The sequence below is a fragment of the Sinohyriopsis cumingii genome, chromosome 2 (assembly GCF_028554795.1).
Source record: "Sinohyriopsis cumingii isolate HCF-2022 chromosome 2, ASM2855479v2, whole genome shotgun sequence".
Lineage (NCBI taxonomy): Eukaryota > Metazoa > Mollusca > Bivalvia > Unionida > Unionidae > Sinohyriopsis > Sinohyriopsis cumingii.
In genome coordinates, this window is record NC_142962.1 from 165,850,032 (window position 1) to 165,862,985 (window position 12,954).

The 12,954-nt window shown below is 30.0% G+C and overlaps 1 protein-coding gene across 1 annotated transcript in view; it reads left to right on the top strand.

The window, feature by feature from the left end:
* Positions 1-12,954, top strand: part of LOC149806251 (vitamin K-dependent gamma-carboxylase-like) — a 152,899-nt gene that overhangs the window by 69,255 nt on the left and 70,690 nt on the right. Inside the window, exon 8 of the mRNA XM_089935497.1 lies at positions 132-269. Coding sequence (XP_089791623.1) covers positions 132-269 — 138 coding nt within the window. The remainder of the gene's footprint in view (positions 1-131; positions 270-12,954) is intronic.

Genomic DNA, 12,954 nt, shown 5'->3' on the forward strand with positions numbered 1-12,954 from the left:
AGAAACAATAAACAGACTTATTTTGGATTCCTTTAAATTCATTTTGGCTGGAGAGTGTCAGTCTGTTTGAGGGGCTCTTGCTTTTTGTAATTCCATGCAATAGTCTCTCATATGTAATACTTCTTGTTTAGATGAAGACCAAATCAGTATCTTCAAGTGCCTCCCCACCTCCGTCCAAACCAAGTGCATACCACAAGCTGTTTACCATGGTAACAGGAGTTTACATTTTGATGCAGTGTTGTCTTCCATACTCTCATGGTATAACCAAGGTAAGATACAACAGTCATTATGATTAGTGTTGCCATTAGCACCATGATCATAATCATCTTTGTACTCTGTCATTCATGTTATTATTGAATTTTGTTTATAAAGCCTGTAATAGATACAGATAAGAATATAGTGTATACATGTAAAATATAGTGTATACAGATAAGAATATAGTGTATGCAGAAAAAAATATAGTGTATAGAAATAAAATATAGTGTATACAGAAAAAATATAGTGTGTAGAGATAAATATAGTGTATAGAGATAAAAATATAGTGTATATAGATACAAATGTAGTGTATACAGATAAGAATATAGTGTAAACAGATAAGAATATAGTTTATACAGATAAAAATATAGTTTTTACAGATATGAATATAGTGTAAACAGATAAAAATCATAGTGTATGCAGATAAGAATATAGTGTATACAGATAAAAAAAATATGGTGTATACTGATAAGAATATAGTGTATACAGATACAAATAGTGTATACAGATATGAATATAGTGTACACAGATACAGATAGTGTATACAGGTACAAATATAGTGTATACTGGTACAAAAATATAGTGTATACTGGTAAGAATAAAGTGTATACAGGTATGAATATAGTGTATACAGATAAAAATATAGTATATATAGATAAAATATAGTTTATTCAGATAGGAATATAATGTATACAGGTGTGAATGTAGTGTAATCATGTAAGAATTTAGTGTATACAGATGAGGATGTAATGTATACATATGAAAATATAGTGTATACAGATAAGAATATAGTGTATACAGATGAGAATATAGTGTATACAGATAAGGATATAGTGTATACAGATAAAATGTAGTATATACAGATGAAAATATAGTGCATACAGATGAAATTATCGTGTATGCAGATAAGAATATAGTGTATACAGGTAAAAATATAGTGTATACAGATAAGAATATAGTGTATACAGATGAGAATATAGTGTATACAGATAAGGATATAGTGTATACAGATAAAATATAGTTTATTCAGACAGGAATATAGTGTATACAGGTGTGAATGTAGTGTAATCATGTAAGAATTTAGTGTATACAGATAAGAATATAGTGTATACAGATGAGAATATAGTGTATACAGATAAGAATAGTGTATACAGATGAGAATATAGTGTATACAGATAAGGATATAGTGTATACAGATAAAATATAGTTTATTCAGACAGGAATATAGTGTATACAGATGAGAATATAGTGTATACAGATAAGGATATAGTGTATGCAGATAAGAATATAGTGTATACAGGTAAAAATATAGTATATACAGATGAAAATATAGTGCATACAGATGAAATTATCGTGTATGCAGATAAGAATATAGTGTATACAGGTAAAAATATAGTGTATACAGATAAGAATATAGTGTATACAGATGAGAATATAGTGTATACAGATAAGAATAGTGTATACAGATGAGAATATAGTGTATACAGATAAGGATATAGTGTATACAGATAAAATATAGTTTATTCAGACAGGAATATAGTGTATACAGGTGTGAATGTAGTGTAATCATGTAAGAATATAGTGTATGCAGATAAGAATATAGTGTATACAGGTAAAAATATAGTATATACAGATGAAAATACAGTGCATACAGATGAAAATATAGTGTATGCAGATAAGAAATTAATGTATACGGGTAAAAATATAGTATATACAGGTAGGAATATAGTCAATACAGATGAAAATATAGTGTATGCAGATAAGAATATAGTGCATACAGATGAGAATGTAGTGTATACGGATGAAAATATAGTGTATGCAGATAAATATATAGTGTATACAGATAAGAAAATAGTGTATACAGATGATAATATGGTGTATGCAGATGAGAATATAGTGCATACAGATAAGAATATAGTGTATACAGATGAGAATATAGTGTATGCAGATAGGAATATAGTGCATACAGATGAGAATGTAGTGTATACGGATGAAAATATAGTGTATGCAGATAAATATATAGTGTATACAGATAAGAAAATAGTGTATACAGATGATAATATGGTGTATGCAGATGAGAATATAGTGTATACAGATAAGAATATAGTTTATACAGGTAAAAATATAGTACATACAGATAAGGATATATTGTATACAGATAAAATATAGTTTATTCAGAGAGGAATATAGTGCATACAGGTGTGAATGTAGTGTAATCATGTAAGAATTTAGTGTCTACAGATGAGGATGTAATGTATACATATGAAAATATAGTGTATACAGATAGAAATATAGTGTATACAGATAAGAATATAGTGTATACAGATGAGAATATAGTGTATACAGATAAGGATATAGTGTATACAGGTAAAAATATAGTATATACAGATGAAAATATAGTGCATACAAATGAAAATATAGTGTATGAAGATAAGAGTATAGTGTATACAGGTAAAAATATAGTATATGCAGGTAAGAATATAGTCAATACAGATCTAGTGTGTGCAGATAAGAATATAGTGCATAAAGATGAGAATGTGGTGTATACGGATGAAAATTTAGTGTACACAGATAAATATATAGTGTATACAGATAAGAAAATAGTGTATACAGATGATAATATGGTGTATGCAGATGAGAATATAGTGCATACAGATAAGAATATAGTGTATACAGATGAGAATATAGTGTATGCAGATAGGAATATAGTGCATACAGATGAGAATGTAGTGTATACGGATGAAAATATAGTGTATGCAGATAAATATATAGTGTATACAGATAAGAAAATAGTGTATACAGATGATAATATGGTGTATGCAGATGAGAATATAGTGTATACAGATAAGAATATAGTTTATACAGGTAAAAATATAGTACATACAGATAAGGATATATTGTATACAGATAAAATATAGTTTATTCAGAGAGGAATATAGTGCATACAGGTGTGAATGTAGTGTAATCATGTAAGAATTTAGTGTCTACAGATGAGGATGTAATGTATACATATGAAAATATAGTGTATACAGATAGAAATATAGTGTATACAGATAAGAATATAGTGTATACAGATGAGAATATAGTGTATACAGATAAGGATATAGTGTATACAGGTAAAAATATAGTATATACAGATGAAAATATAGTGCATACAAATGAAAATATAGTGTATGAAGATAAGAGTATAGTGTATACAGGTAAAAATATAGTATATGCAGGTAAGAATATAGTCAATACAGATCTAGTGTGTGCAGATAAGAATATAGTGCATAAAGATGAGAATGTGGTGTATACGGATGAAAATTTAGTGTACACAGATAAATATATAGTGTATACAGATAAGAATATAGTGTATACAGATGATAATATGGTGTATGCAGATGAGAATATAGTGTATGCAGATAAGAATATAGTGTATACATATGGGAATATAGTGTATGCAGATAAGAATATAGTGTATACAGGTAAAAATATAGTATATAAGGTAAGAATATAGTGTACACAGATGAAAATATAGTGTATGCAGATAAGAAATTTATTGTATACAGATTAGGATGTAATGTATACAGATGAAAATATAGTGTATACAGATAAGAATACAGTGTATACAGGTAAAAATATAGTGTATGCAGATAAGAATACAGTGTATACAGATGAGAATATGGTGTATATTGATGAGAATATAGTGTCTGCAAATAAGAATATAGTGTATACAGGTAAAAATATAGTGTATGCAGATAAGAATATAGTGTATACAGGTAAAAATATAGTGTATGCAGATAAGAATATAGTGTATGCAGACAAGCATATAGTGTATACAGATAAGAATATAATGTATACAGATGAGAGTATAGTGTATACAGATAATAATAATGAGAACTTTGTATAGTGCCTAATCTAGAAGCTCTAAGCGCTTTACAACATTAGATAACACCTATAAGATAAAAAACATATAATGATATGATTACAAACACAAACACCATGAAATTAGAAAAACATTAAAAAATTTAAAAAAACATGCTGAGAATATTTCAGGTAGGAAACATTATTAGGTCTTTAAGTTTGTTCTTGCAGTCGAAATAAATGAGCTTTAAGAGATCTCTTGTGTCTTTGTGTCAAAGTTCAGTGGGCAATTCATTCCACATTGCTGGGCCCTGGTATGCAAAAGAATGCTGTCCTATGACTTTGTTTTCATTGTGGGAATAATGAGTATACGATTGTCAGAAGAGGAGTGTAAGTATCTTGCTGGTGTGTGCACGTGGGTGAGGTCGGATAGGTATGTTGGACTGAAGTCCGTCAGTGAAATGTAGCACAGAGAACAAATTTTATGTTTGATTCTGGACCGAATGGATAGCCAGTATAGGGTACAGAGCAGCGGGGAGGCATGCTTTGATCGTGGTACTCTAAGTATGATCCGAGCAGCTGTGTTTTGAAGTTTCTGGAGTAGATATTGAGATGAACCAGACAGAATTGAGTTACAATAGTCCAGTCTTGAATGTACTGATGAACACACAAGTGTTTTAGTGGCATCAACTCAAAGATATTTGCAAATTGAGCTAATGCGTCTCAGCTCAAGATATGCAGCCTTGCATATGTTCATGACATGTTGGTGCATTGTGAAAGTACTGTCCAGAGTAACACCTAGGTTTCGTACTGATTGTGTGAATTTAATGTTGGTGTTGCTGATATTTATTGTTTGAGGTAAAGGATGCAAATCAGAAAGTCTTTGTGTTGTGATCAGAATGGCCTCAGTTTTATCATCATTCATCTGCAGCTTGTTACTTGTCATCCATGATTTCACATCAGAAATGCACCTCTCTACACTTTGGATGGTAGCATCAACTTCAGTTGTGTGGCTAGATTTGTATATTTGGGTGTCATCAGTGTACAATTGGTGAGACACTGGATGATGATCTATGACACTTGAGAGCAGCTGAGTGTATAGAATGAAGAGAACACGTCCAAGAACAGACCCCCATGGAATACCACAACATAGATTAACTGGGCTGGAGTGTATTCCATTTGCAGACACAATTTGTGTCCTGTTGACCAAGTAGGACCTGAACCACAGTAAGGCTGTATTATGAATGCCAAATACATGCTGGAGACGGTGAAGTAATATATCATGGTCTATTGTGTCAAATGCTGCAGACAAATCAAGGAGGGTGAGGACTGTAATCTTTCAGCTGTCCAAAGCAGAGAGAATGTCATTAACTACTTTTAGAAGAGTAGTTTCAATACTGTGGCAAGGGCAATGTGCAGATTGTACATTGCTAAAAAGACTGTTTGAATTCAGATGAGATACAAGCTGGGATAGAACAACCTTTTCTAAGATTTTTGATATGAAATGGAGATTAGAAACTGGGTGGTAGTTCTTTAACTCGTTATGGTCTAGTGTTGGTTTCTTTAGCAGAGGCTTTACAATGGCAGTTTTGAAAAATGATGGGAATTCCCCGGATGAGAGAGAGGTATTAATAACATCAGTTAGTGAAGACAATACTGGATCTAAGCATTCAAGCAGCAGTGATGTTGGAATTGGATCAAGTTCACATGACTTTGGTGCACTCTTCATCAGGATTGTATGTACAAAATCCATAGAGACAGGTTCAAATACTGCCAATGGTTGCTGCCCAAATTCTGTATTCCAACTGTATGGTGACAACGAGTCAGTTGAAATTGTGGTGTCAAGCTTATCTCTAATGTTTTGTACTTTGTCACGGAAGAAATTTGCAAATATGTCCAGAAGGTCAACTGGAGAGAAGGTAGTTGGAAGTGGTGTAGATTTGTTCCTTGACATTAGCTTGTTAGTAATCTCGAAGACCTCTTAGTAGTGTATGGACTATATTTGTGACATTCTTCTTAGCGTCTTCATAAATTTGCTTATGAATAGTGAGTCTGGTGGAAAGCCGCTCTTTTAGCAGTGCGAAGCTGGTCCTTAACACTGCTATACCACGGAGAAAACTTTTGAATTGATACTCTGCACTTGGTAGCTGGGGCATGTTTGTCAAGCAATGAACGCAGGCAGTTATTGAGTTGTTCTGCTGTAGGAGGTAAGCAAGTTGTTAGGTTTGCTTGGATGTCATGCGTTAATTTGGTTCTATTTATCATACGGAGGTTTCTCTTAGTAGCGGATAAAGGTGGAGGGTTAGGGACTAATACATCAAGATGGCATATAATGCAGAGGTGATCTGATGCAAGTTCATGGGATACCAGGGAGGACCATAGAATGTTATTATCAGGTCTATGAAGAATCCAGTGTAAAATGTGACCATGTTTTTGGGTGGGTTGGTTTACTGACTGTTTGAGGTTGAAAACATTAATGGAATCTAGGAGTTTTGATGTGTTTGGGTTTCCAGGACAGTCAAAGTGAAAGTTGAAATCTCCAAGAATAATCAGGTTGCCACCTATCGAATTTCCATACTCAGTTCATTTACTATTTCTGTGCGCTTTTCCGGTTGTCCTTCTGATTGTGCATTGAATAATGCAATACGCAGAGGTATCTCTTGTATAGTTGACACAAAGGTTGACAGTTTAATAGGGATTTGAATAAGGTTATCTAAATTAACGGTCAAATTTTTAAATTGTTTAGCTGGAAAGGGCATAAGGGAGATAACTGGAATTCTTCTTCCTGTTCTATGCCGGCCAGCTTTGAAACTTTTTTTTTTTGCTTCTGTTTACATTTAGGTAATGATGAATGTAGTCCCAGTTCGTTTAGTCTACAGCACAATGTAGTGTGGAGAGCCAAGGAGTGATCATTTAAAGCAATTAAAGAGGGTCCATCACAGCATAAATGGGTTGACTGGCAAGTATCATGTATGGCAGTTTGTTAAAAAACAGAGGAAGTTGTAGCAGTGGAGCAAGACAGCTGAGAAAAAGTCTAATTGTTCTCATTTCCAAAACAAGGAGATGAAGAAACACATATGAACTGAACAGCCAATACATGATGAACACAATAACGTAGACGAAGACAGGCAACAAGCACATATATCATAAAAACGGCACACAAAAAACATAACAGCTGCTTCAAGCCAGTTAAGCGATAGCAGTCATCTTTTTCCATCCATATGTATGTAAATTATAAAATAAAAAACACCAACATGTAGAATGTGTGCCCGGTTTTGCTTTAATGCTTTATCAGCCTCAGTAAGAATAAGATAAGAATATAGTGTATCCAGATAAGAATACAGATGAGAATATAGTGTATACAGATAAGAATATAGTGTATCCAAATAAGAATACAGATAAGAATATAGTGTATCCAAATAAGAATACAGATGAGAATATAGTGTATACAGATAAGAATACAGATGAGAATATAGTGTATACAGATAAGAATACAGCTGAGAATCTAGTGTATACAGATAAGAATATAGTGTGTCCAAAATAAGAATACAGATGAGAATGTAGTGTATACAGATGAGAATATAGTGTATACAAATAAGAATACAGATGAGAATATAGTGTATACAAATAAGAATACAGATGAGAATATAGTGTATACAGATAAGAATACAGATGAGAATATAGTGTATACAAATTAGAATACTGATAAGAATATAGTGTATCCAAATAAGAATACAGATACGAATATAGTGTATCCAAATAAGAATACAGATGAGAATATAGTGTATACAGATAAGAATACAGATGAGAATATAGTGTATCCAAACAAGAATACAGATAACAATATAGTGTATCCAAATAAGAATACAGATAAGAATATAGTGTATCCAAATAAGAATACAGATGAGAATATAGTGTATACAGATAAGAATACAGATGAGAATATAGTGTATCCAAATAAGAATACAGATGAGAATATAGTGTATACAGATAAGAATACAGATGAGAATCTAATGTATACAGATAAGAATACAGATGAGAATATAGTGTATCCAAATAAGAATACAGATGAGAATATAGTGTATACAGATAAGAATACACATGAGAATCTAGTGTATACAAATAAGAATATAGTGTATCCAAATAAGAATACAGATAAGAATATAGTGTATACAGATGAGAATATAGTGTATCCAAATAAGAATACAGATGAGAATATAGTGTATACAGATAAGAATACACATGAGAATCTAGTGTATACACATAAGAATATAGTGTATCCAAATAAGAATACAGATGAGAATATAGTGTATACAGATAAGAATACAGATGAGAATATAGTGTATACAGATAAGAATACAGATGAGAATATAGTGTATACAAATAAGAATACAGATGAGAATATAGTGTATCCAAATTAGAATAAAGACGAGAATATAGTGTATACAGATAAGAATACAGATAAGAATATAGTGTATCCAAATTAGAATGCAGATGATAATATAGTGTATACAGATAAGAATATAGTGTATCCAAATAAGAATACAGATAAGAAAATAGTGTATCCAAATAAGAATACAGATAAGAATATAGTGTATCCAAATAAGAATACAGATAAGAATACAGTGTATCCAAATAACAATACAGATGAGAACATAGCGTATCCAGATAAGAATACAGATGAGAATATAGTGTATCCAAATTAGAATACAGATGAGAATATAGTGTATCCAGATAAGAATACAGATGAGAATATAGTGTATACAAATAAGAATACAGATGAGAATATAATGTATCCAAATAAGAATAAAGATGAGAATATAGTGTATACAGATGAGAATACAGATGAGAATATAGTGTATCCAAATAATAATACAGATGAGAATATAGTGTATACAAATAAGAATACAGATGAGAATATAGTGTATACAAATAAGAATACAGATGAGAATATAGTGTATCCAAATAAGAATACAGATAAGAATATAGTGTATCCAAATAAGAATAAAGATCAGAATATAGTGTATACAGATAAGAATACAGATGAGAATATAGTGTATACAAATAAGAATACATATGAGAATATAGTGTATCCAAATAAGAATACAGATAAGAATATAGTGTATACAGATAAGAATACAGATAAGAATATAGTGTATACAGATAAGAATATAGTGTATACAGATAAGAATATAGTGTATCCAAATTAGAATACAGATGAGAATATAGCGTATCCAAATAAGAATACAGATGAGAATATAGTGTATCCAAATAAGAATACAGATGAGAATATAGCGTATCCAAATAAGAATAAAGATGAGAATATAGTGTATACAGATAAGAATACAGATGAGAATATAGTATACAGATTAGAATACAGATAAGAATATAGTGTATCCAAATTAGAATACAGATGAGAATATAGCGTATCCAAATAAGAATACAGATGAGAATATAGTGTATCCAAATAAGAACACAGATAAGAATATAGTGTATACTGATAAGAATATAGTGTATACAGATAAGAATATAGTGTATCCAAATTAGAATACAGATGAGAATATAGCATATCCAAATAAGAATACAGATGAGAATCTAGTGTATACAAAAAAGAATACAGATGAGAATACAGTGTATACAAATAAGAATACAGATGAGAATACAGTGTATACAAATAAGAATACAGATAAGAATATAGTGTATACAAATAAGAATACAGATAAGAATATAGTGTATCCAAATTAGAATACAGATAAGAATATAGTGTATACAGATAAGAATATAGTGTATCCAAATAAGAATACAGATGAGAATATAGTGTATACAAATTAGAATACAGATGAGAATATAGTGTATACAAATTAGAATATTGATAAGAATATAGTGTATCCAAATAAGAATACAGATGAGAATATAGTGTATCCAGATAAGAATACAGATGAGAATATAGTGTATCCAAATAAGAATACAGATGAGAATATAGTGTATACAAATAAGAATACAGATGAGAATATAGTGTATCCAAATTAGAATACAGATGAGAATATAGCGTATCCAGATAAGAATACAGATGAGAATATAGTGTATCCAAATACGAATACAGATAAGAATATAGTGTATCCAAATTAGAATACAGATGAGAATATAGTGTATCCAAATAAGAATACAGATAAGAATATAGTGTATCCAAATAAGAATAAAGATGAGAATATAGTGTATACAGATAAGAATACAGATGAGAATATAGTGTATAGAGATAAGAATACAGATGAGAATATAGTGTATACAAATTAGAATACTGATAAGAATATAGTGTATCCAGATAAGAATACAGATGAGAATATAGTGTATCCAAATAAGAATACAGATAAGAATATGGTGTACCAAATAAGAATACAGATAAGAATATAGTGTATCCAAATTAGAATACAGATGAGAATATAGTGTATCCAAATAAGAATACAGATAAGAATATAGTGTATCCAAATAAGAATAAAGATGAGAATATAGTGTATACAGATAAGAATACAGATGAGAATATAGTGTATTCAGATAAGAATACAGATGAGAATATAGTGTATCCAAATAAGAATACAGATAAGAATATAGTGTATCCAAATTAGAATACAGATGAGAATATAACGTATCCAAATAAGAATACAGATGAGAATATAGTGTATACAAATAAGAATACAGATGAGAATATAGTGTATCCAAATAAGAATAAAGATGAGAATATAGTGTATACAGATAAGAATACAGATGAGAATATAGTGTATACAGATTAGAATACAGATAAGAATATAGTGTATCCAAATTAGAATACAGATGAGAATATAGTGTATCCAAATAAGAATACAGATGAGAATATAGTGTATCCAAATAAGAACACAGATAAGAATATACTGTATACAGATAAGAATATAGTGTATACAGATAAGAATACAGATGAGAATATAGTGTATCCAAATAAGAATACAGATAAGAATATAGTGTATCCAAATTAGAATACAGATGAGAATATAGCGTATCCAAATAAGAATACAGATGAGAATATAGTGTATACAAAATAAGAATACAGATGAGAATATTGTGTATCCAAATAAGAATAAAGATGAGAATATAGTGTATACAGATAAGAATACAGATGAGAATATAGTGTATACAGATTAGAATACAGATAAGAATATAGTGTATCCAAATTAGAATAGAGATGAGAATATAGCATATCCAAATAAGCATACAGATGAGAATATAGTGTATCCAAATAAGAATACAGATAAGAATATAGTGTATCCAAATAAGAATACAGATGAGAATATAGTGTATCTAAATAAGAATACAGATGAGAATATAGTGTATACAGATAGGAATACAGATGAGAATAGAGTGTATACAAATGAGAATACAGATAAGAATATAGTGTATCCAAATTAGAATACAGATAAGAATATAGTGTATCCAGATAAGAATACAGATGAGAATATAGCGTATCCAGATAAGAATACAGATGAGAATACAGTGTATACAGATCAGAATATAGTGTATCCAAATTAGAATACAGATAAGAATATAGTGTATCCAGATAAGAATACAGATGAGAATATAGCGTATCCAGATAAGAATACAGATGAGAATATAGTGTATCCAAATTAGAATACAGATGAGAATATAGTGTATCCAAATTAGAATACAGATGAGAATATAGTGTATCCAAATAAGAATACAGATGAGAATATAGTGTATATAGATAAGAATACAGATGAGAATATAGTGTTTCCAGATAAGAATACAGATGAGAATATAGTGTATACAAATAAGAATACAGATGAGAATATAGTGTATACAGATAAGAATACAGATAAGAATATAGTGTATCCAGATAAGAATACAGATAAGAATATAGTGTATCCAAGTAAGAGTACAGATGAGAATATAGTGTATCCAAATAAGAATACAGATGAGAATATAGTGTATATAGATAAGAATACAGATAAGAATATAGTGTATCCAAATAAGAATACAGATGAGAATATAGATTATGCAGATAAGAATACAGATGAGAATATAGTGTATACAAATAAGAATACAGATGAGAATATAGTGTATCCAAATAAGAATACAGATGAGAATATAGTGTATCCAAATAAGAATACACATAAGAATATAGTGTATCCAAATAAGAATACAGATAAGAATATAGTGTATCCAAATTAGAATACAGATGAGAATATAGTGTATCCAAATGAGAATACAGATAAGAATATAGTGTATCCAAATGAGAATAAAGATGAGAATATAGTGTATACAGATAAGAATACAGATGAGAATATAGTGTATACAGATAAGAATACAGATGAGAATATAGTGTATACAGATAAGAATACAGATGAGAATATAGTGTATCCAAATAAGAATACAGATAAGAATATAGTGTATCCAAATTAGAATACAGATGAGAATATAGCGTATCCAAATAAGAATACAGATGAGAATATAGTGTATACAAATAAGAATACAGATGAGAATACAGTGTATACAAATAAGAATACAGATGAGAATACAGTGTATACAAATAAGAATACAGATAAGAATATAGTGTATCAAATTAGAATACAGATAAGAATATAGTGTATACAGATAAGAATACATATAAGAATATAGTGTATCCAAATAAGAATACAGATGAGAATATAGTGTATGCAAATTAGAATACTGATAAGAATATAGTGTATCCAAATAAGAATACTGATGAGAATATAGTGTATCCAAATAAGAATACAGATAAGAATATAGTGTATACAGGTAAGAATACAGATGAGAATATAGTGTATCCAATTTAGAATACAGATG